Raw genomic sequence first — 26,055 nt, 5'->3', positions numbered from 1 at the left:
GCTTTAGATATTGTTGCGTCAACTTTTTCGTACTCTTTAAACATATGCTTTGGGCGCCACTGTAAGTACATTTGAACATCCGGCAAGCTGGGTATAGAATTCAAGATCTGTTCTTCGTCTGAATCTTCTAGACTTTCTAAGGAATTTATGGTGGAAGTAGATGCAACATCTAGTGATTCTCTTTGTCTTACAATTCTTGCCTCTTCTTCCAATCGTCGTTGTCTAGATCTTTCTTTTTTTTCCGCCAATTTTTTATCTACACCACCTAAGCATCCCGTGCGACCTGGCTCTCTCTGATTCATTAAAAAATATTTATGTCCCTCTATTTTCATTCTCTCAAAAGCATCAGCATATCAAACAAATTATCAAGATTAATTTCGAATTATTTGAAACTTTGCTTTGAAACGTTACCTGAATTTTCTTACAATTTTTTTGCAACTTTCTCCAAACATGATACTTACTCTAATCTTATATACTCTTAGAAATCAATTAGTTTCTTCACGCAGTTCGGAAAAGCCCTTGGAATTCTTGCTTTTTCCCAATATATGATGCACTCTTAAATCACAAAATTTGCACTTTCACTAACAGTCAATTTAACGAATATTGTAAAATTGGACTGTGAGAACTCTTGTCGATTAGATAGTAATTTTGCACCATTTATTTGGGAGCTAGGCAATCCGATAAGAAAAATAATTTGTTTATCACCCCATTATTCCACCGACATGTTAAGCCCTAAAAATTCAGCACTAATAGTCTCAAAAATTACTTAGGAAATGGCAAATAAAACTGGTAGTTACTAGTCACAGCGCAGTACGTTGCGCAACTTGTATAGAAAAGTTTAAATAGCAAGTCGGCACGGGTTATCGTTTATAAATTGAACTAATATTTTTTTCTAGACAATATAGGATTATTACGAAACTTTTAAGAAGGTATGCGTAAAAAATATCGAACTTGAAATTTAAGGGACACCCTAATATATATATATATATATGCGTGGATGAGTAAAGATGTGCAAGAACTTGTGCGATTAAAGAAGAAAGCATGGCTGGATTTGTTAGCAGCAAAAGCTAACTTAAGAATGCAAGAGGTTATAGATGAAGATGTGAATGAAGCACGTAAGGAATATAAGAAAATGAAAGATTTGGTTAAGAAAGCTGTGATTAGAAAGAAAGAAGAGTATAAAGAGGATTTTGATAAAAGGCTATCAGAAGACTTTCAGTCAAATCTGAAAGTATTCTGGAAATCCGTAAGGTCAGCCCGAGGAAATACTATAACCAGAGAGCTGACTAGGATCAGATGCCAGGATGGTAGCGTTGTGAAAGGAGAAGAATGTGTACTAAAGATATGGAAGGACTATTTTGAAAGTTTATTTGAAAAAAAGGAAGGAAATAAGAAAGATTTCTGCTATAGCGAAGAAAAAGAGAATGAGATGGAAGGCGAAATTGAAATGTTCGAAATTGTGGAAGCACTTAAGAGTATGAAAGCGGGAAAGGCTGCTGGGTGTGATAGAGTGTCGGTCGAGATGCTTAAAGCAGGAAAAGGCGTAGTAGCTAGTCAGTTGTACTGCCTTTTCAATTTGTGTTGGAGAAGCGGCCGAGTACCAAAAGATTGGTGTAAGGCTGTTATCGTGCCACTTTACAAAGGAAAAGGGTCACAGCTGGACTGCAAAAATTATCGTGGTATAAGCCTGCTTAGCGTCGTCGGCAAATTGTATGCTAAGGTATTGATTAATAGAGTCAGGAATGAAACTGATGACAAAATATGGGATGCTCAAGCGGGATTTCGAAAGGGAATGGGATGTACTGATCAGGTCTTTTCCTTGCGGTGCATAGCCGAAAAGTTTTTGGCCAAGAGTCAAAAAGTCTATTGCACATTCGTAGATCTGGAAAAGGCCTATGACAGAGTTGAGAGGAATGAATTGTGGTCAGCACTTTCTATGCATGGGGTGAGCAGTCTCTTAATACGAGCACTGAAATCCTTATATGAGGATTCGAGTGCTTGTGTCAGGATAAACGGAGCGCACACTGAGTGGTTTAAGATTGAGAAAGGCGTTAGGCAAGGATGTGTTGCGTCACCGTGGCTGTTCAACCTATTTATGGATAGCTGTTTGACAGATTTGAAAGAGTCTAAAAGTGGATTAAGGATGAATGAGTTACTCGTCAAATGTCTGCTCTATGCCGACGATCAGGTTATACTGGCGTCATCAGCGGAGGAGTTACAGGAGATGGTAAACTGTATGCATGAAGCTTTAAAAGAGAAAGGAATGAAAGTGAACGTAAGTAAAACTAAAACACTGGTTTTTGAAATGGAGAAAGAAATGACAGCATGTAATATTTTGATTGGAGGAGAAAAAGTGGAGCAAGTGAAAGAGTTTGTATATCTAGGATCAAAGTTTACATCAGATGGCAAGTATGATAGTGATATTGAAAGGAGAGTGAACGCGGGGAACATGGTGAATGGAGCTTTGCATGCCTTTATGAGCAGTCAGAAACTATCCAAAAAGGCTCGACTGGCTGTGCACAGGGGCGTGTTGGTCCCGACATTAATGTATGGGAGTGAAAGTTGGGTATGGCAAAAGAAGCATGAAAGCAGAATAAATGCAGTGGAAATGAGAGCGTTAAGGAGTATGATGGGTGTGAAATTGAGTGACAGGATAAGGAACAGCGTGATAAGGGAATGTTGTGATGTGAAAGAAGATGTAGTTACAGGAATAGAAAAGGGTATGTTAAGATGGTTCGGTCATGTGGAGAGGATGAATGAAAGCAGGTTGACTAAGCAAATATACAAGGAGAGTGTGGAGGGAAAGGTCGGAGTGGGAAGACCTAGACGAACGTATCTTGATCAAATTAAGGACGTCCTGGTAAAGGGTCAGGTCAAAAGTACCCGAAACCGCCGAGCTTGTATGAAGAGAGTTATGAATGTGGACGAAGCGAAAGAAGTATGCAGAGATCGTGGCAAGTGGAAAGAGGTAGTCTCTGCCTACCCCTCCGGGAAAGAGGCGTGATTTTATGTATGTATGTATGTATGTATATATATATATATATATATAAATATTATAAGGAGCAGGGCGAAAGCTAGTAAAAAAATAAATCAAACCTGAATTATCGCGATGAAGATAAAATCCGATCGCTTTTCCCAGACAATTTATAGGTGACTGGAAAAAAATTTCAAGAAACTTTCCAATTTCTTTATGAATGTTCTGCGAAACGAGAGTCTCGGAATCGCAGTTAACTTTCAATTTCGTATTCACTTTCCGCCAAATGTATAATTTCCATTAGAGTAATACTTGAAAATTCTTCGTCCAATGTCTTGATATTTTTAATTCACTTCTGTGTGAACAAGTCTATGTGATATACTTACAAAGAAGAAAAATAAACTTTTTGCATTTTAAAAACTCTAGAAACGGAGACGATTCTGTGTTTTTAGGAAGACAAAATTATGTACTTTGTAATAATATTATAATTCTGTCTATGTTATAATATGTTTTGCCCAACACATCGCTTGAATTAACTTCTTTAAATACTTACAGTGCGACAATCTCTTCAAATAACTTTTTAACTTAGATGCCGTGTGGTTCCCGGCACCAATACAAAAAGAATAGGACCACTCCATCTCTTTCCCATGGATGTCGTAAAAGGCGACTAAGGGATAAGCTTACAAACTTGGGATTCTTTTTTAGGCGATGGGCTAGCAACCTGTCACTATTTGAATCTCAATTCTATCATTAAGCCAAATAGCTGAACGTGGCCATTCAGTCTTTTCAAGACTGCTGGCTCCGTCTGGCCCACAAGGGATATAGACGTCACCATAATGTATGTATTAACTTTTTAACTACTACAGCTTTCACGGCATCTTTGCATTAATACACCACCTTCTACATACATATATTGTCTAAAAGGCCTACCTTTTAGACAATTATTTTTATGTACTATCCCAAAATCATTTCTATTCATGTATTACAATGAATTCGGTCGTTTGTCTCTCCTGTCAGCATTAGATATATCGGTGACAGTTACTGCCTGTCCAGTATTGTCTGGTCACCCCCTGGGCGGATGGCGTGAGGATTTATGTCCATTTTGATCGCTCACGGAAAAAAGGGGTTGTTATTGTCACTATATCCGCTGCAAATGAGATGCCATCTTTGACGCATAGATCTTTTTGGGATGTATTTCCTTTGTTTAGAATAGATGCGCGAAGGACTCGTAGTTTGCCGGTGCAATGTTTTGTTTTATTTCATACATACATAAAATCACGCCTCTTTCCCGGAGGGGTAGGCAGAGACTACCTCTTTCCACTTGCCATGATCTCTGCATACTTCCTTTGCTTCATCCACATTCATAACTCTCTTCATTCATCATTTATTTCATTATTTTAATAAACTAATAAAACTACTAATAAAAGTAAAATAAAACTAAATTAATAAAAGTTCCTGTTGAATTATCGCAAACTATACATTATAAAATATATGTTTCATCACGATTGGATTCTGATAAAATTGCCGAGTACCGTCTTTATGTTAATTTCCCTATTACTTGCATCCTCAACATTTTGGTCCTTCTAAGCTTCAATAAGTTCCGTAATTTCTTACTTACAAGAATGCAAGGTAAACCTAAAATGGGTGTGAAATTGTAAAAAGGCTGTAGATGTGATATAACATGTACAGTCGAGGACAGATAAACTATTGCGTTGGTTCAAAGAGACTGGGTTAGGCCGACATGATGCTTTTATCAAAGTTCATTGAAAATGAGGAAGAGATAACAGAAGTTAAATTTGTAAATTGACGTCCAAATATATGCTGCAGTGTAGTTTGTTCCGCCGCTTCTTCTACACATGCGCTTCGGAAGCGGTGGTAGTTATAATTAGATTTAAGTTAGGTATGTGACGTCAATAAGTGATACCTTGTATCCAATTTCGAAAATAAATCTATTCTATTCTAAAGTATTGAAAAACAACAAGAAACAGCACCCACAATCATTGTCGGAGGTCCCAAAGCGCATTATAACTTTCATTTGTACAGTTTCCAAAACTGAGGGCACACTAAGATTCCGTCGAACCTGGGGCCATAATCCCGCGAGTACCGACAGCAGATAAAACGGTTGCATAATGCATTTCCCGTGTAGTTTTGTTAGTTGCGGTGATTAGGGGATGTGAGTGTTATTATCATAAAATAGTAGGCAGATTTAGATGGAAATTATGATAAATGTTTATTTGTGAACAAGCTGTTATTCGGAACTTACATACATATTGTCACATCTATATCCCTTGCGGGGTAGACAGAGCCAACAGTCTTGAAAAGACTGAATGGCCATGTTCAGCTATTTGTCATAACATCTTATTGGTCATCAGAACGTGGCGTTAGTTTTTTTTTGACAAGTGTCTCTGTCTACTTTAAATGGGATGAGGACGTCATATATGTATGTGTGCATTATAATATTTTCTCTATATTTATACATTAACTACTTATTTCCTGATAAGTACGTAGCTTTATAAGTAAGTACTTGTACATTTTATTAATCAAATCTTGGCTGAAAGACAACATTTTTGCTAACCATACATAATCCTGAGTTTGGAAGTGGCTTAAACAAGAAGACTGGCATCTTCACGGCTGGATGGCCGTTTTTAACGAGAGCTGAGACAATTTCTGTTTGAGCACTAATTGTATACGGACTCTGTCTGTTTTCCCAGCTCCTGGGTAAAATAAGGGACGTGGAAAACGATGTCTTTTTGCTTAGAAATGTACAGTTTTAATAACACAATTTCCTATTATCTTACTTCTTATAATTCTTTAAAGTAAATTAATGAAATACATTTTTTGTATTTCCTAAATTTACTTGTATTTCACTAATTACTAAAACAGGAGTAAAAGTAGTAAGTAAATGATGCATAGAAATATTCAGGAATGTGCAAACCTTTGTATTGAGTAAGTGCTGTGTGGTTACCGGCACCAGTAAAAAAGCATAGGAGTATATCTCTTTCTCATGGATTTCGTTAAAGGCGACTAAGGGATTGGCTTATAAACTTGGAATTCTTGTTTTAAGCGATGGGCTAGCAACCTGTCACTATTTCAATCTCAATTCTATCATTAAGCCAAACAGCTGAACTTGGCCATTCAGTCTTTTCAAGACTGTTGGCTCTGTCTACCCCGCAAGGCATATATACGTGACCATATGTAGGTATGTAAGCATGGTTCTGGGCAAAAGCTAGTTTGCGAGATAGAATATTCACATTGTACAACTAACCAGTTCCTGGACGAAATTAACTGTACGGTTATACGCTGAGAAATTCCACGATAATTAGTCCTTCCTCTATTGAATCAAGGGTCAAAGCCTTCCGATGCGGTCTGTCAGTCGGTCGGTACGTACAAATTGGAGTCTGGTTACATTGAATTCGGAGTAGCGAATTGATTAAATTATTTCGAGTATAATTTAAGTCAAACTTCCGTACTAATATTATTTTGTCATAGAAAATTTTGTCGATCAAACTCAAAAATACGTGTAGATTTTAATAGATATATATGCTAAAAATGGAGCTGGTTCATTGTCTACTGGTCTTGATTCAAGTCTTATAAACAGCTCGATGTAATTTGTGTGAAAGCTTCGAAGAAGAAAAATTTTTCCGAATAAACTCAAAAATACGTGTCGATTTTACTACACACTTTTTTTGTGTATTTCCTTAGTCAACCTGCTTTAATTCATCCTCTCGACATGACCAAATCATCTAAGCTAAAGGATATAAAGATTCAATTGCAAAAAAATCCTTACGTAGAAAATAAATTCCAAAACCTAGTTTCCCCGATCGTTATTGAATATCTTTAGATTTTCCCCCCAAATTTCATACAATATTAGATTACTATAAGCAGATTACGAGCGGAGCCCAAACTGATGCATTGTAATTCTTTATTGAATTATTTATAGCAATAATCTTGTGAATCTGTACTCTGATCTATGGGGGAGGTCAAGGAGCAAACTAATGAAAATACAGAAGGAGTTTCTGAATGCCTCATAGCAACGTGAATCGCACCTAAGAGGTGCTCTTCATTTTATTTGCAAAATATCTCAGTTCCATGAGCGAAACCGTAGTAACAATTAGTCTAATGCTGCATCTTCAATGGATTTATCATAATAATCATATTTGAAATATACTCAGTCAAAACTTACACAGAAAAAATAAGACGTAATGTGTAAAAAAATATATGTAGCCAGAAACAAGTGAATGTAAAGTGATTCTTCTGCTCCCTCTTTATTTTACGGTTAAGATGAGTCATGCGGGTCGGGATTATGAGATAGAGTAATTAGGATCAGATTGATTGATATGGACAGCGGGTGTTTACGTAAAGATATATTCAGGAGTCTGTTCTGATGAAAGGTCAGGTCAAGAAAACCCTATATTGGCGAGCTTCCATGAAAAAAATTATGAAAGGAGATGAAAAAGAGAATTTATAATTATTGTGTATTCAATATAGTGATTATGAAAATTAGGTAGAGGTAGTATCTGCCTAACTCCCGCCGATTTGTTGTCACGGTCTTGTTTTGTAAATCTGGAAATGTCTGACTTTTAAAGTATGTAATCTCAAAACTGGATACTGAGATTCAATCAAGCAAATATTTAAACTTCGGGATGTGAAATTAGATTTTTTAAATCTCTTAAATTAATTAAACAAAATGCATTTCTAAAAGCTTCCTGCCTTCCAATTAACTACAAGCAAAATTAAAAAAATTACTAACGTAAACTTACGTATTCGGATCAATCAAATTGTCTTTGCACGCGAATTCGTTTGAGCATTTCATTATCACTTCAAACGCTGAATTTAAATTTCGAATGTGCAGTCGTTCGAAAAAAGAATGCTAATACGTATTTCTCAATGGCGAAATGACTGGCATTCAACACCCCGTCTAATTTGGCGGGAAAATAGTTGACGTGTGGCGGTCGCGTGCCGCCGTTTCGGCCAATCGCAAGTCATTGTTTGTTGTGACGTCATCGGTGGGGTTGACACGTCATCACATGGGGTCAAAGAGGTTTTGGAAATGTTACAATAGATACATAAGTAACTTTGGAAAATTTATTGTACTTAAAATTTATTTTCAAACAAATACACAATTATATAATGAAAAGTAGCTTTGCGTATTTACATAGTATATCACGTCCTTTTCACTCACAGGGTAGACAGAGCCCACAGTTTCAAAAAGGATAAAGACCATTATCAGCTGAAAGCAACGTCGACTAAAAGTTCAAGGCTCATGAGCATGATATACATAATCATAGTTATTTAAATTGATAAGTAATGTCTAACATTATATATGTACTAATATTATAAATGGAAAAGTTTTTGAGTATGTCAGGATATCAGTATGGATGTTTGTTACTCTTTCACGCAAAAACTACTGAATCGAATACGATGAAATTTGGTATGTAGGTAGCTGAAGACCCAAAATAACATATAGGCTACTTTTTATTCCACGTGGATGAAATCGCGGTCAGCCTCTACTGAAAATATATACACAAAAATGCGAAAGTACTTAAAGTTTCCCATTGACATTTCTTGTCAAAGGCACACACATAAGTACATTCAAAGCGCACTGATTTGCAATATTGCACAAATATTTGTCTACACTACTTATTGATGTTTCCCTTGCTCACCCTTCACGGGGGTTGATTTAATATCTAACGCCTAAACAAACCGATAGTACTAAGTACATGGGAGCTGTCAATAAGGGATGTTTGCCAAGAAATTACGAAGGGTGTCAAGTTTCGGAGAAAAGTTTCCAACGCCGACTTTTTGAAATGGTGCGAAAAATTTTGTTTTTTTTTAAGCACATGTCAATCTGTCTAAGTTGTGTTTATTTTATTGTGCTTGTTGGTGTTTTGTTTTTCAAATATTTTTAATATTGTTGACTTTATTTAAGTAATTGTTTTTTATCTATAAGAAATACAAATAGATAAAAAAAAATCTAATATTATTTTGATTTAGCACAATCTATTAATAACTCTGTGGTTATAGTTAAATCATATTAAGTAATAGTAACCGGAGATGAATCATGAAGCATCATTAGTAAATAATTTTGTTACGCCATTTCTCTCTTTTCAAGAAAACCATCTTTTTCAGTGTCAAAACATTTTTATATCTTATTTATTTATTTATTTATTTTTCTACCATAATAAATACTTTTCTTAAATTTCTACATATAAAGCTATGGAATAAAGCACATAACAACAAACAATAACGTACAAAAATACAAAACGGCATATGTATAGGATACAGGGAGAGCACTCTTTGATTTGCAAATTTTTCAATTCCGCTTTACGCCATAAAACTGCAGCAAACGAGCGAGTGTAGTTTTATTCCGGTGACAAAATATAAAAATGCATTTGTAAACAAACAAAATTAGACATCACTTCAAGCATAGAATTCGGAATATTATAAAACTGTAGAAGTGTCGACCATCAGTTAGCACAATGTTTTCAAATTGCTTTATTTGTCAACTTTACAACTGCGCAATTCATTGTTATTATCATTGTGCGAATTCAGATGTCGCCATAAAAAAGAGTTTTTTTTATTATTTCAAAGCAACACTCAAGAACTTCGACCGTAAAATCGGCGTGCCTTATCTCTCTCTGATAAAAATCCAATTCCTGGATCGAGTCCACTTATGACGTCACTCGAAGGACTTCTACGCCTCACACGCACATTTTATATCTCAGTAGCTGTCCCGGCAAATGTTGCTTTGCCATATAAATATTTTTAGGTAATACCTAGTTAAAAAAAATGTTAAGGGTGGATATCCCTTATCACTAAGGGGTATGAAAAGGCTACGTTAAGTTGTATTGCATAATGATAGAATTGAGATTCAAATAGTGTGTTCAGGTTAATAGCCCATCGCCTAAAAGAAGCGTCCAAAGTTTATTAGCCTATTCCTTCGTCATTTGAAACCTGCTTTTCATGATAATTGATGACCTAAGTAAGTAACTTCATCTATGATATGAAAAGCTTTGGCGAAGATAATAATTAAATTTTGATTGACTATTTATTAATCTGTCTATTAACCCAAAAACCACAAGTCTTAAATTCGCTAACAGCATAGTCTAAAAGCTAATAGCTTAATCATAATTATGAGTAGCTTATCAGGCAGTCTGTGAAACTAATTATCCGCATAGTCCCCATTGATTATCTGTACATTAATTATGGCGGATAAACATAAGCCCTGAGACGCCACAGCATCTTACCTGCAGTTTAGTTGGTTTAGCGGAGATGGTATCTTGTTGTGTGGCGCAATTCATAAACATATAGACAGATTTGTTCTGTCGACCAAATTATATATGTGATGGCCAAAAGCGTCCCCTCTTTCTTCCAAATATCTGGAACATACATAAATAACGCCTTTTTCCCGGAGGTGTAGGCAGAGACTACATCTTTCCACTTGCCACGATCTCTGCATACTTCCTTCGCTTCATCCACATTCATAAATCTCTTCATGCAAGCTCGGCGGTTTCGGGTACTCAGGTAATATCAGGAAGTAAGATATAAAACGTACTTATATACCTACCCTAGACGTATCAAATGTTTTGAAGACTTTCGCGGCCCTCAAAAATGTGAACAAAAATCATCAAGTTAGAAACGAGACAGAAAGTTTTAATATTCGAAATTAATCCTTTCTCATTTATTTATTCTAGTGTTTACATTCTCACCTTTTTTGAGAGTAGCCCGCGCCTGGATTGGATGAATCAGCTTTCAAATTTTAAACTCAATTATTTTTTTTTAAATCTTTTACATGAAGCGATTCCCGCCTGTTAGACGTACCTACCTTTTCTGCTTTTTAATCCAAATATTTTAATACAATAAAAATTCCGTCTAATTAAAATGTCTCTTAATTCCGATAAAATCACAATGAACGATCAAAGTGAAAAGTTTCCAAGAGCATTGCTCCTTACATTTATTATGCCCAAGAATGACACTCCAATCGGAACTAAGAACATTATGGTCAAGTACACGATAGCGTTTGTCTATGACTTGGGCCGGAAACTTTCAAGTTTGTTGGTAGCAAGTTTGATGAAGTTTTAATTGAAAATTAGTCTTGGCCGTATCTCGCAAGCTTCAGTTCATTTGGTCCCGGATGGCGGGTAAATACAATTTTCGGACCACTTTAAAACATTTTTTTCTTGGTACCAATTAACCTGGACATTTGTGGAACTCTTGGGAGATTGCTCCTGGAGTATAAATTAAGATTTTGAACACAGAATCAATACATTTTACCAATATGTGCTACAAAAATTTCCAAAATGGTAACACTTGGAGATAGTTCCGAAAATTCAGGATTTAATGTATCTAGTTATTCTTTGCGATAGTAAAAGTCTTTGTCTTAAGTTTTAACAAGATTTTCTCCTTGAGTTGAAAATAATCAAATTAGGCAGAAAGCATTTATTAGGCACAGTTTAAGGTTTATGAGAGTACTTCTCAGCAATATGCTAATGTAGCACTAACTTACATTGTGCAAGAGATACTTATGAAATACTAAGCAACATAAACATAGGCTATACAAAATACATCTTAAGTATCTCTAAGTTCTATGAAATAAAATAAAACAACAAAATGTACCTACCTATGCATATCGTTCGCAGATTATGCTGCCAAAAACAAAGATGAAAATCTTTGACAAAACCATCGGTCGCCACCTCATTAAGTAGTTGTAGTAGCTCGTGCTATAGCACGAGCATTCGTATTTACGTACTAATTCCCTAACTGGCCGAAAATAACGCGGGAAACGCACGCCATACAGAGTTATTTATAATCTGTGGTTGGCATACCGCTGGCTATATAATCTGTATGAAATGCCCTTTTTAGACAGCGTGTGTAACCACCAAATATCTGTTTGGAGTTGCGCGTTTTATGATTGGAAATATACTGGATTATTTACATTGAGCAACGAATGATTATGGAGAGGATCAGAGTTCATATTTTTTTCTATTAATGTCCAAAACATTTACTTTGTTGTTTTTTTTTTTCGTCTTTTCATAAGAGCAATCCCTTCAGAGCATTTAGAGTCAGATAATTATCACGAAATGACTCCTCGTCTGACCTCGTCTGGAGACATAACCTTTGATCATTATTGACATGTCCCTAACATAATTTAGATGTTTTTAAAGATTGACTCGTCTCATTTAGGTTGAAAGAAAAGACGAACGCAAACTGTTTCGGTTATTTTGAAGTGTTTCCGCCGTAACCCGGCAGCCGGCCAATGAGGCAGTTTGACTGATGTCAGCTCAGGTTTATTTTCACTTTTTTCGGTTATATGTTAGTGTGTGTGTTCGTCATGTTCCTATTTTGAATCAGTTAACATAGGATCATTGTTGATAGTTTACCTTTTTAGATGATCAAGCGGTTATGGGTTTTTATCATCACTAACTTTCAATTCGTGGAAATTTAAATGGGTTACAGTTTGTGTGTTTATCTTAATAGTTTAATCCGATATCTGTGCCAAATTTTATAAAACTCATTTCATATCTGTCAAAGTTTATTCAATAACACAAAATTCTATATACAAATATACCTTCCTTCGGAAGTCGGAAAAAGGGATTATAAAAGTGTTTTACATATAAGAAACAATTCTGAATTTTGGAAGCACTTCAGAATCAAACAAAATTTATATTCTCCTAAATGTAGATCTCATCACTTGAAGAACTGTTTAAATATTTTCCGAATGAAAATAACCAACTTTCGTAACTGGAAATTGAGCGAGTTTTAAACACGGCTCCGCTTCTATTGACGGCATCGTTCTTTGCTCGAAATAAATGAACAATATCAAAGTTTGATAGTTCAGCTCCTATCTTAAGTCTTTCGAAGATGTATTGCTTCGTGAAAGGTTGAGTTTGCTATATCTATTTTACTGTTTTTGCAGAAACAAGCATTTTCGATAAACTACTGCTGCATACAGCTCTCGCTCCGATAAGAATTACATTACAAATCTTTCTTTGTAAATTGCTTTACCATTAATTATCTTTAAATAGTTAATGGCTACGCAATTACGCATAATCTGTAAGTTTTGGCTGATGTTAATTGTAATTTTTCATATCGTTATCTTTCTGGCAGCACAGGGTCTACCTGTGACTAACACTCCTGAGGACCTCCTCCCTAGCTAAGTCAGGTTTGAACAAAAAGACGAATTTGACTCTCGCAATCTTTGCCGGGGAACCTATAACCATAAAACTGTATTGAAATCACATCCAAATCGATTCTGATTACAAATCTAGTTGAACGAGTACTGTAACGAGTAGCCTAAACGACGCCGGCTAAAAAAATTCTGGCAGTTTTCTACCGATATTTACAGAATTTTCAAATTCAATTGTTTTTTCTTTTACATTCCAGTTTTTACCTGATAATGACATTCCAAATTCAAATCATAATTTCCTTTCCAGCGCGAGGGTGCGGCTCGCAGCGATGCGGAGCGCGAGAGGCGCGCGCGCGGCGACTGGGAGGCGCGGGCGCGCGCCGCTGAGGCCGACGCAGCGCGGCTCGCTGGCAAGCTGCATGCTGCACAACGAGAGATCGCCAGGTAATTTATATTTGAATCACCTTTGCCTTGATATTGTTAAGAAATTATGAGCTTGTTCTAAGGCATTGTGTTCTTTTAATAAAAAAATTGTAGAGAAAGATGCGCGCGCGCGGCGACTGAAAGCTGTGGGCGGAAGTACGTACAGTGGACCCTACGCCATCTTCTACACAATGTCTAGTTGCCTACAATAAGTTAATTATAACAATATACTCGTATTATACATAGGTAGCATCATACTACAGTTCTGTAAAGTGGAGAGGATGAATAAAGGCAGTTTAACCAGGCAAACAAAAATACTAAGAGACGAATGATTTAAAAGAACAAGGAAATATCATAATTCCATATTTAAATTACATTTAGTATTATTGAAATCAGAATTCACCACGGAAACAGTAACGAACGCGTCGGTTTGTTTGCAAAAGGCAATATTTTAATTGGTGTCGCTTTTATTACCACCGCCTCTTGATTGTCCGCAGTGTTGCCGAATGCAGTATTTAAATAACTGCTGACACATTATTTTTTAATCTGCTCTACCATAACTTAATTATGCGTTTTCTATAACAAATATTTTAGTTCCAGTCATCTGAAAAAGTATATATATTTTTTACAGTAAATTTTACCCACATAAATATATGAACTTTTGCGGATCATTGTAAACATATATACATACATAAAATCACGCCTCTTTCCCGGAGGGGTAGGCAGAGACTACCTCTTTCCACTTACCACGATCTCTGCATACTTCCTTCGCTTCATCCACATTCATAACTCTCTTCATACACGCTTCATCATTGTAAAAGTGTACATAATGTGAAGTGTTTTAGTTACATTTGTTTTTTCTTATAAACCAGTATTAAAGAGATTATATTCCGTCTTGACCCGACCGGATATCAAATAATATCGAACCCACGTTCTTTTTTAAATTATACGCAATAGATACTTACTAAGTCATTGCGCTACTTAAAAAAATACATGTCATTTCTCTAATTTATGTCGTTCATATATTAATGAAGCTATCCCATTCGATTTGCAGTCGATTCCGTATCGATAAATGATCGTTATTGCCGACGTTAATTTAATTAACCGTTAATATCGCAACAATCGATTCATGTCACGAGCAATGCCGATATTTCAATTGTTTGCCGATTGTTTTTACCCGACTGCAAGAAGGATTATATTTTAGTGCAAAACCTGCAAAGGATGATACTTTTGGTCCTGTGATATTGCAATCTAGTTTATTATTTTTTAAGGGGGCAACTGGCAACACTAAAATATTTTGCTTTTCGTGTCAGTCTTGGGTCTTCGTCTCAGATCTTAGCAATAATTTATTTTTTAGCAAGCAACATTTAGAATCTGTTGCACTTTCGAACATAATTTCCTTCGTACGACGTTCCATCTAGATTCAAAATTTAATATTTGGAATTGCAGAGATCCTTCACGCGATAACTGAACGGGTTCTCAGTAATTAACGAAGTTGAGTTCCATTTTCGAATTTACGGCACCGGTGTAATCGGTGGATGTCATTGGACGGCGATAAGCGACCGTCCAATTGGTCGATGGGCCGTAACTCCGTTCGAAATACGAACTTTGGGATTTACGGGCTAGGACCGTTATGGATTTGACCCAATTTGCCCGGGCTGTTCCAATTGAAAATTAGATTTTTTCGCCTATTCGCGCTTATTGATTTCTGGGACGAGACAAAATGGGACAATTGAAATTCGCAAAGAATAAAAGAGAGTACAACTTTTCACTAACATTAATAGATAAGTCAACCCAACCCAAGTTTTTTCAAATACATATTTATTAAAAATGATAGATAAAGGATTCTAATCATGATCTTATATAGGTTAGGTCCCATTGCAACGGTTGCGAAGATCATACACGAGTCGCTTGGTGTAAAAACCTGATCTACCAAAACCAGATGGTCAAAATGTCCATTTCGGGCGCCTCTTAACCGGGACCAACGCCAGGAGGTTAAAGATGAAATAATAGATGTAAGATAACTTTGGTACAATCCCTGCGTCCTATAAAACGAAACAAATTTAAAAATTACCTACATTTTGAAAAATGAAATACAGCAGAGCTGGTATCCTGAAAATGCTTTATTATTTCCAGGACGGCTCACTCAGCAAAATAATGGGGTACATTTGCCGTCGAACCGTGAACGATCCGTTGTCAATCAGGAGTGTGGTGGGAAAGTCCGCAGATGGCTACAATTGAGTTTCGCAGTCCCGTAGGAGAAATGGCCGTTTATAATGAAAATATAAAACCAATTTTCACATCGATTAATACTATATACATTTAAAATTGTTCTACTTTATGTTCTGATTAATTATCATGAATACTTTCTTCGACAATAACCTCCAAAAAGATAACTTGTATCATCAAAATTTTTTTGGAATAAATAAAATATCATTTAAGGAAAGAGAAAATTAATAAAATGACAAAAGTATTGTTTTAAAAATAATTAGGCATTGATATTAAATTCATAATTCTTTTCATTAAAATAATATAAAAAACCAGTCACTTCACTCTTGTTTTTGACACGGAATCGTACGGAACCATCACACGTCTTGTGTTTCATGCTTGACGTATTTTTAGACCGTCAGTGTTGCCTAATATAATTCGTCAAATATTTCGAAGGGCGAAATAAGCGGATTATTGCGGTCTAAAAAACACCTATACGGTTTCTTGTTTTCTTTTTATTTTATTATTTTTTGCTGTAGATATAAGTGAAGAAAAGCTAATTGTTTTATGAACTTTCCAGCTTTTGCGTTATTTGAAGAAAATGCTGCAGTGCGGTTTGTTACCGCTTCTTCTGCACTGACGCCTTGGAAGCGGCAGTAAACTTAGTTTTATTTGACGTCAACCAATGTTGTTAAACCATACGTTTTGACAATTATTAAGCGATATATAGTATCCTATAGTAATGAATAAAAATTTTGAATTTGAATTGAGACATGTTTCTTAATATCTCTAGTACCCGCAAAGTTGTGCAAGCACAAGTAAGTCCTGTTTTTCAGTCTCAATGGAAAAAATTGTGTTACCTGATGGAAGACTGCAACAAATGATAAAACACATTTAATTATATTACTGAGAAATATATATTATATTATTTGATCGCGGAAAATATAAATACCTTGTACAATACCAACAAAGCCGTAGGAAAAAGCTATAAAAAGGTTAGGTCGCCGAAAAAAAATGTCCCTCACCTCAATATTATATAGTCAACCACTATGCGCTTGCCATCACCTCACGGTGTCAGCAAAAATCGCTTATTTTCATTTCGGGGGCTCAGGGTAATAAATTAGGAAATCTCTAGGCATGCTCACGATAGAGTGAGTACTGAAACTATAGAGTGCTCATTCCAATATAATTAATATTTGAACTCAGTCATATAAACATGTATATAATCACGTCTTTATCCCTTACGGGGTAAGCAGAGATACAATCTCGCAATGACTGAAAGGCCACGTATGGCTAAAGATTGGAATTGAGATTCAAAGAGGTTGCTAGCCCATCGCCAAAAAGTAAAATCCCAAGTTATCTTAATCGCTTTTTACAGCCAGGGGAAAGAGATGGACTGGACTAAAGGACCGGACACAGTCAACATCGAAAAAATAATTGTCCGCATATAAAAAGACTAACGTTACTAACGCATACACCTGCTCTGTAGTATGTAGTAGCATTATATCATAAAATTATTTTATACTTCCGAGAAGTAAGATAAGCGTCGGGAAACAATGAACACTTTTATACAAAGTAATTCTTATTAATACGTTAACTGTTGAAATAAAGTTTGCAGAACATGCTTTACTTAGCGAAGACACGCTAGCGTCGATGTCATCAGTAAAAAAGTACCTTCGAAATGTAACTTAACAGCTTTTTGCAAATTTTAATATCGTACTTAACAATGAGATTTGCGTGACATACATACATATAGTCACGTCTATATCCCTTGCGGTGTAAACAGAGCCAACAGTCTTTTCAAGACAGGCCACGTTTGGCTTACCCATCAGTGACAGGTTGCTAGCCCATTGCCTTAAATAAGAATCCCTAGTTTATAAGCCTATCCTTTAGTCGCCAAATATAATGTAAAATAAATTATATAAAATATAATATATAGAAGCAAATATACAAAATATTTCGGCATCCTATTAATTTTCTCTATAAAATATATAATTTTAAGCTATTCTAAATCTAGTGAACTAGCAGTTTTTTATTCATTGCGCACTTTACTACATGTAAATAGGGAAGATGCAAATATGATATTTATGAAAATTTTACGTATAAAATGTTAAAAAAATATAAAAGAAGAACTTCTTCAACGTTTTTATTTTAAATTATGTTGATTTTTAGCAATTATTACGAATTAAAATTACGTTAAACGAAACGCATTTCAAAACACCAATCAGCGTTCAGTGACGTCACTCGTGCTGTGTCAACTTTTAGAAGTTAACTTTGCGATTAATAGGCAGTAGTGCTTTATTTACGTATTATTTACGTTTTTAATAAAAATGGAAGTTAGATTTAATAAAACAGACTCCAAAAATTTACCAAAAAAAAATTTTTTGTCGTGAGTGCAGAGTTTTCAAGTGTAGAAATGAAAGGCACTAAATTAGTACGGTATGCATGAATGTTTTTAAACGTTGTTTGCATTTTATTCAGCAATTTCTAAACGTAGCAGTTATAATTTAGCTCAACGAGAGAATCTTACGGCGATAACGCAATCGGTTATGTGCAAATTAAAAGAGATGGAGATGGATTAATTATGTACAGTGAAAAGTCGAGTTACTCCAGAGCACAAAGTACGAAAAGAAGGTTATCGTGTTACAGCTGTAATAAATGAAGCACAAAGCTTAGTTCTGTCCTGCCAATGCGAAGATTGTGCAGCTTCTGCAGGTCAAGTATTACGACATTAATGAATAATTAAACTGTTCAAAAAGAAGATTATTTTAAATGCTATGAGGTATTTATTATCATGACTAAAACTTTATCATATACAGGTGGGTGCAAGCATGCTGCTGCACTATTGCTATGGTGCACAGAAGGTCTGAGCAGCCTCCAATTACGTCCGTCACATGCTATTGGAAGAAGTCGAAATTATCTACATGTGCTTCTGGAAAATCTGTCATAAAAGCCAAAGAAATGGGTCAAGTTTCAGTCAATCACAGTTTCTCTCAAGTAAGCAGCTTTTTTATTTAAAGAGATTGAAAAGAAGTTAAATGTGTGTTACAATAATAACTGCATATTTTTAGGTGGATATTTTATAAGAATTTGTAGATGCTGTCAATAAAAAAGATTGTCGGGGAAGTATTCTTCGCTACTTTCAATAAGACAAGCATTCATAAGGTGTGTTCAAGCTTGATTGGAAAGTTGGACTCTCCAGAATCATTTCTTGAAGCATTATCAAAGCAAATGACCACTGATAATATAAATATGGTATTTTCCACCACCAAACATCAAAGTGATTCACCAAATGTGGTTTGAGTTGAGGTAAGTAGTAAGACTTCTAGCTTAGTTTTGTTTATTGTATTTATCACTAAAATACCATGAATAAAAAAAATATTTTGACAAAATAAACTCATTATCATACTCACATAACATGAACTTGATTGGCATATTAGCTGTATATAAGTTTATTTTTCTATTTTACAGGTACGGCAGAATTACTGGCTCAACTCTTTATGAAGCCGCTCACTGTAGAACTATAAATGGTTCCCTTCTGAACGCAATTATGGGAGACAATTCAAAATTTACTTCCATTGCGATGAGTAGAGGGAAAATACTAGAAAAAAAAGTTCTCAAAGTAGTAAGCAAGAAAGAAAAGGTAAGTTCGGTGGTTTTTGTTTGTTTGAATATTATGAATAAAAGAAATTTGTAATGTTTGGTTCAAGGCTTTTGTAGTACATAATTCATATTTTTGTTTCTGCTATTCAGATTGAAATTGAAGAAGCTGGACTACTTCTTAATGCCGAGTATCCTATTTTTGGAGCAACACCTGACGGGCTTACTGAAAATTATACAACAGAAATCAAATATCCTTCAACCGAAGCTGCCATACTTTCCTATGTGAAATACAATAAAATAACACCAAAATGTTGTGTGCCATATGATAACAGCATTGTATCTGTAATGAATATTGCAAAGAAATTCTGGATAGATGCTGTATTTCCGAAATTAAAAGATATATGTAATATATAAGCACATTTTTTTGTTTTTCAAATATTTCATAAATTTATTAAATAAAACTATGCTTCGAAAATATTGTTTTTTATTCAATTTTAATTAAAGGTGATTAACAAGTGCACAACAAATGATTATACTATAGTCTATTTGGGGTATGAGAAAATGATCTACACAGACATTTAGAAACTTTGTTAAAGTAGATGGACACATAGGCGCAAAACATGAGTCAACACTACTTTTTATCCGAATTTTTTCGGTATTATGTCTTGTGATCACTTGATGTGTATTCCATTTTAAATTATTACAAAAAACTTAGTGGAAAGTCGAGAAAATTTGCAATTTATGATAATCAACCAGTGTTTCCACTATAAAAATTTTCTTTCCCCATGCCTCAATTCCGATTTCCCCTTTTCAGAACTTTTTTCCCCTCAAAAATTATTTTTGCTGTAGTTTTGGCACTTTTGTTGTAACTAAAAGTTTAATTTTTAAATATAAATTTTTTATAAATTTATACGGGACAAATTACACTGATTGAGTTAGCCTCGAAGTAAGTTCGAGACTGTGTTACGAGATACTAACTCAACGATACTTTGTACATTTTATAATAAATACTTATATAGATAAACATCCAAGACCCAAACCAATCAGAAAAAGTTCTTTTCTCATCATGCCCTGACCGGGATTCGAACCCGGGACCTCTGGTGTCACAGACAAGCGTACTACCGCTGCGCCAAAGAGGCCGTCGATATAATTTTATATATAATAGAAATTAATATATGATTACCTAAAATTTCCCCTTTTATAGTATTTCCTCTTTTTCTTCCCCTCTGGACCCTGATTACCCCTTAAAAGGGGAACTTCCCCTCATTGTGGAAACATTGTAATCAACGAAGGCAAGCACGACCAGTGTCAGACACGTGTGACGTCATTGGAAGTGTAGGTCCGTTTTGGCGCGAAAATTTAAACGATCAGTTTAAAGCCGCATTTTTTTACGATAAATTAGATTGTTTTAATTTTTTTAATATGTTAAGACCTATTTTACATGGAATTCTTTAAAATGAAATCAAAACTAAAATTATTGCATGTTCCCTATTCTGTTTCCCCTATCAGCACACTAGTCACGTCCTCGGTGCGGTAGGCTCAAGTTCGATTCCCGGCGGGGTAGGCCTTATTTGTATGTCTGTGTTGCACTAACGTCGATTTATAAAGATATGAATGCAACTTGGGGTGATTTTTGACCCCTTTATGAATTCGCTTTCAGTGTAAGGGATTCAGAGAATTAATCATTCTTAAACTAGTGAAGGTACTATCTTTTTTATTTATATATTTCCTTTTCTGCTAAAAAAAACCTTGACTGATAAAACTTATCTAACAGGCTCACGACCAAAACTTTTGGATAATTTTCTCTGTAATTTGGCATGTGGACGTTACAATGACGAAGAATTGTCTAAGGAACAATTTCACGAATATATTTACAGGCACCCAGCCAGCTGGTTTCATTTCATATATGATAATAAGAAATTCCTCACGTGCATGTTTCTTTATGATGTTTTCCATCACCATCATCATCATCTTTTTCAACATTTTCTATTTTCATGTTAAATAGAAATTGTACTAAAAGGTTAAGTGAGCCTTCAAAAAATCTTTTAGTACCAATTTTAGACTTTGTATTTTATTTTTACGCGTTTTACCCACTTATCTACTGACGGTCTACATTATCACTCCTTCTCCCTGAAGTTAAAAGCTAAGACAAATACTTCCATATGGGGGGTTTCTTCCAGTCAACCAGGTAACTCAAAGAAACATATCAAGTTTTTTTTTTGGTTTCACTAGACAAAACCGCATCCACTAATTTCTAAAATATTTGTTTTTTTACAAATCATTCTATATTAGCTCTCGCTCTTACCTAATAAAGTAACTTTCCCAAAACAAAATTAATTGTTTGTACGTAGCTATTAGTATTCATATTGTGTGTTCCCAGTTTATTCCCCTTTTGAAGACTGACTATGAGTATTGATAGTAGAAAAACATTCGGCTATCATCGTTCCAAACCAGTGAGTAAGTACCGTATAGATAGTTAATAACTTCAAAAAGGGTTTCAGAAATTTGACGTGTTTGTTATTGGTTTTTGATAAGGCAAAGAGTGGACTAATTACCATATAGTTCTTTAATGTCGATTCAATTTCTGAATTAATTTACCAAACGGTTCAAATCATTATTATTTTAATTGTAATCTTGGTTTTAATTATTTAAACTGTGAATTATGTAAAATCACTTCCTGATAGATACAAAGTAAAATATAGTACCTTGATTTCCTTAAAAATCGTTTTATTTGTGTCTGTATTAAAATAAAGCATTTTGTACGTGACTGTACTTTTTCTTGAAACTTTTCGATAAAATATAGGTGCGTGCGAATCGCATACTACTAATTCTTGAAGGGGTCGATTCGCACGCAATTTAAATACTTCCGTGCGAATCGCCTAGTAAAAAAATATTTTTATTGAAAGGGGACGATTCGCACGATCGTGCGAATAATTTTCGTGCCAATCGACTACTAACCCAACTATGTATGGGATCCATAACTCAATTCCTCCTATCTGCACATGTGACCTACGTTTAGAAAGTAAAGTAGGAACAATTGTTGGATAATAACTGAGCCCATACTCTGTACAGTATCATAACTCAATACCTCAATATCTCCACATGTGAGGGGGCAGCATCACGCACGTTTATTATTTATAAGTTTTACGACCGGCCGTAAATAGACAACGAATAAGCTTGGGACGATATCGAAGTTCATGGTTAGTTGAAATTTTAGAGAATACTGTACGATAAGAATTAAGGCGGCGTCTGAATACGCAATAAAATTTTATAATACAAAAATGTTAAATCAGATATAAAACTCGGCCTGCTCCGGTCGCGAAAAGCTATCGCTGTTTCGCTTTTTATTATGACGTGAAAAAGGACAGCGATAGCTGTTCGTGGTGGTGGTGGATGATCTTCCCTTTGCGTTGGTTTCAAACACAATAATAAGTCAAATTGAGAACATCCTCCTTTTTTGAAGTCGGTAAAAAAAATATGCCGAGCTTGCATGAAGAGTTATGAATGTGGATGAAGCGAAGGAAATAGTAGAGATCGTGGCAAGTGGAAAGAGGTAGTCTCTGCCTACCCCTCCGGGAAAAAGGCGTGATTTTATGTATGTATGTATGTAAAAAAAAATAATGTGGGCTACATTATACGAAGGCCCCAAATTACAAATGTTACCATATAGTTAGCACACATTGTAATACCTGTTAAGTCTTTCAAGGTAGAGAGCCAATAGTTTACGACTCAAAGATCGTGATAATTTATATTGAGATTCAGAGTTGTAGTTCAATGATCTAAAACATAAGCCCTAACGAATACAGATTTGGACACGACCGCTACAAATGAAAGAAGAGACATAACGCGACATTTACACAGAACTACTCATAATCATGTCAATCAGACAACTGGATGTGTGAACCATGATCGGTCCAATACGGGTCAGGTTCCCCTGAAAAGGTTGCGGAGGTCGGACGGGAGTTGCCTCGAGTAAAAACCTGACTCACCCAATCCAGGATCCATGGTCATAGGCATACCCCGGGCTCCTCTCCAGAGTGGTGAGGATGCAACCGGGACTAAAGCCAGGAGGAAGAAGACTCATAATATAACTTTTGTCTTTAGGTACTTCATCGTGAATTGACCCTTAAGTCATCTCTTTATAAATTCAATCTTGCTCATATTTGCATCAAAAATTACAAGTGTAGCTGAAATTTTTATCCTTTCTAAACTATTCAATATTCATCTCGAACTTGCTGTGTAAACTTTCATTTACGTTAAAACCACGTAACCAACAAATCCCCGGTATCAGAATCGACTCCAACATTATGAATATTGATAGCGAGACGTGTGTGTTTAGCGCACGTGCTCACTCGTCTGTAATCGATGCGAGTATCGAGTATCGATTGATCATTCCGAATACGATTGCTCTTACTCTATTGGAGTTAAAGTATTAATTAAAGCTAATGAATGTGAGTTTCGGTTCAAGGGTTCGATCGATTAATTTTTTGTTCAGTTTCTAATTGTAACAGCTGAGCATGACCTATCAGTATTTTCAAAACTATTGGCTATGTCTACCCCGCAAGTGATAAAGACGTGATTATGTGTGCATATGTATGTTTTTATTGTACTCTTAATGTCAATAGAATAACCTTACGTATAGATGTCTCGTTCCTCTCGTTCTCGTGATGTGTAGTTCCCTGCAACAATAGAAACAAGAATAAGACTACTCTTTTCCGTATCCATCTCTTTCCCATGGATGTCGTAAAAGGCGACTAAGGAATATACTTATAAACTTGGGATTCTTTTCTAAGCCCTACAATGACTTGTCAGTCTTTTGAAGACTGCCGGAACTCTGTCTACCCTGCAAGGTGATTATATGAATGAATGAATGAATCGCATTAAACATACATGTACTTATTGTATATTGTATCTCAGAAACCAGAGCAACCGACCACTCAACCAAAATTTCCTTTGATTTCGCCAAACAAAATGAAAAGGAATGTTATTGATGTAATATTTAAAATTTGGGCGGGGGCGTTCGGCTAAAAATGATAAGATATCCGATATTCCCCCACCCCTCACCCCCCTGCGTGACGGTATCTTACAAAGCCAGTGTTGGGAGATCATTTTTATAATTTTGTTTTCATATCTATTGATTTTAGAGCATTAATTATCCTTCGGCATTCGTTATGCCGTGTGTTTTCACTCTTTTCCATGGATGTCGTAAAAGACGACTAAGGGATGGGCTTATAAATATGGGATGCCTCTTATAGGAGAGGGGCTAGCAACCTGTCACTTTTTGAATCCCAAGTCCATTGAATTTAAATTCAAATAATTACAGTTTGCTAACCCATCGCCTACAAAAACAATCTTAAGTTGGTAAGCCATTAATTAGTCGCCTTTTACGACATCCATGGGAAAGATTCTTAAATGCCGGGAACCACACGACACCATTAATTTGAAATTTCAAAATAAATATATATATATCTATACTAATATTATAAAGCTGAAGAGTTTGTTTTGTTTGTTTGTTTGTTTGTTTAAACGCGCTAATCTCAGAAACTACTGAACCGATTTGAATAATTCTTTCACTGTTAGATAGTCTATTTATCGAGGAAGGCTATAGGCTACATTTTATCCCGGATTTCCTACGGGAAACGTCAACAATGCAGGTGAAAGTTGAACGAGTCGGCCATCTGCGAGCTTTTCACGCGAACGCTGCGCAAACCAACAAAGATATAGGTAGTAAAACAATGTACTAAAGATGTGAAGTACTCATTTTTTGCCACAAAAAAGTCCGCGAGAGCATATATCTATCTCTTAAGGTTTACTTACAATAACCACTTTTATGTAAATTTTTTAAGATTATTTTTTCAATGTAAACATAAGTTATTTTGAAACCAATTTTCTTTAATTCAGTATTAATCCTTATCTAAATAAATATGTTTATTACTTTCGGCTTTTCATGTAGACTAAAATTGCCATTTACAGTATATAAATCAGACGAATAGGTTTTGAGATATAGTCGTTATAAGCAATTTGCAGCGAAACATTTAATACCGCGAACCAGCGTTCTTTCTAATACGCGTGACCGCCCGCTAAAGCCGAGGAGGATGTTTGCAAAAATAAATATGATGCCCAAAATAACTATTCCACGCGGCCGAAGTCGCGGGCACAGCTAGTGTACCTATATAAATAAATATATATGGGACAAATTACACAGATTGAGTTAGCCTCGAAGTAAGTTCGAGACTTGTGTTACGAGATACTAACTCAACGATAGTATATTTTATAATAAATACTTATATTGATAAACATCCAAGACCCAGGCCAATCAGAAAAAGTTCTTTTCTCATCATACCCTGGCCGGGATTCGAACCCGGGACCTCCGGTGTCACAGACAAGCGTTCTACCGCTGCGCCACAGAGGCCGTCAGATAAAAAGGATATCCAAAATAATCCTCCGAAATTGAAATGTCACTACAACTCTGCAACTGGACACCAAGCACATAATGACATCGACCCCACGGCAGTATTCTTTAATTGTCTGTTTTATTTGAAAGCCGACGCCGCCGAGTACCAACACCCTTGTTATTTTTGCGTTAAAAATATAATTCGACGTAACTCTAAACTTGGGGACTTTGACGACACCTAGATAACTCTGTTTTTTTAAGGGCAACAACCGATTCGATTTCAATTTCAATGTTTTTAAGAATCTTTATGCTGATTGAAGTAATATT

General features: G+C 35.4%; 4 protein-coding genes and 1 long non-coding RNA gene across 9 annotated transcripts in view; 4 read left to right on the top strand and 1 right to left on the bottom strand.

Moving 5' to 3' along the window:
- LOC106134506 (CD63 antigen) overlaps positions 1–26,055 on the bottom strand; it is a 515,731-nt gene that overhangs the window by 159,016 nt on the left and 330,660 nt on the right. The gene's annotated exons all lie outside the window — the stretch shown is intronic.
- Positions 1–26,055, top strand: part of LOC106141364 (uncharacterized) — a 382,952-nt gene that overhangs the window by 215,204 nt on the left and 141,693 nt on the right. For all 4 annotated transcript variants that reach the window (XM_060944441.1, XM_060944442.1, XM_060944444.1 and 1 more), the window contains one exon: positions 13,408–13,544. In XM_060944441.1, the coding sequence (XP_060800424.1) occupies positions 13,408–13,544 (137 nt within the window). The remainder of the gene's footprint in view (positions 1–13,407; positions 13,545–26,055) is intronic.
- The window catches only part of LOC106137109 (putative acyl-CoA-binding protein), a 347,495-nt gene that overhangs the window by 321,315 nt on the left and 125 nt on the right, over positions 1–26,055 (top strand). The window lies entirely within an intron of this gene.
- On the top strand, positions 17,799–19,016 carry LOC132901799 (uncharacterized). 2 transcript variants are annotated; one of them, XR_009656905.1, is made up of 3 exons: positions 17,799–18,170; positions 18,243–18,446; positions 18,551–19,016. It is a non-coding gene; the product is annotated as an uncharacterized LOC132901799 (long non-coding RNA). The 2 variants fall into 2 exon arrangements; XR_009656904.1 differs by having other exon boundaries at positions 17,799–18,446; positions 18,551–18,728; positions 18,803–19,016.
- LOC132904431 (uncharacterized) lies at positions 19,024–19,809 on the top strand. The gene is made up of 3 exons (XM_060954819.1): positions 19,024–19,040; positions 19,203–19,374; positions 19,485–19,809. The coding sequence occupies exons 1-3, from the start codon at positions 19,024–19,026 to the stop codon at positions 19,746–19,748; spliced, it is 453 nt and encodes a 150-aa protein (XP_060810802.1). The 3' UTR covers positions 19,749–19,809.

Source organism: Amyelois transitella, chromosome 5, assembly GCF_032362555.1.
Source record: "Amyelois transitella isolate CPQ chromosome 5, ilAmyTran1.1, whole genome shotgun sequence".
NCBI lineage: Eukaryota > Metazoa > Arthropoda > Insecta > Lepidoptera > Pyralidae > Amyelois > Amyelois transitella.
This window is presented reverse-complemented; position numbering and strand designations above follow the sequence as displayed.

What these genes read in the sequence shown, in the direction of transcription:
- LOC132904431 (XM_060954819.1), top strand. An exon ending in TAGTAAGCAAGAAAGAAAAG is followed by an intron (nt 19,375 to 19,484) that starts GTAAGTTCGGTG and finishes TCTGCTATTCAG; the next exon opens with ATTGAAATTGAAGAAGCTGG.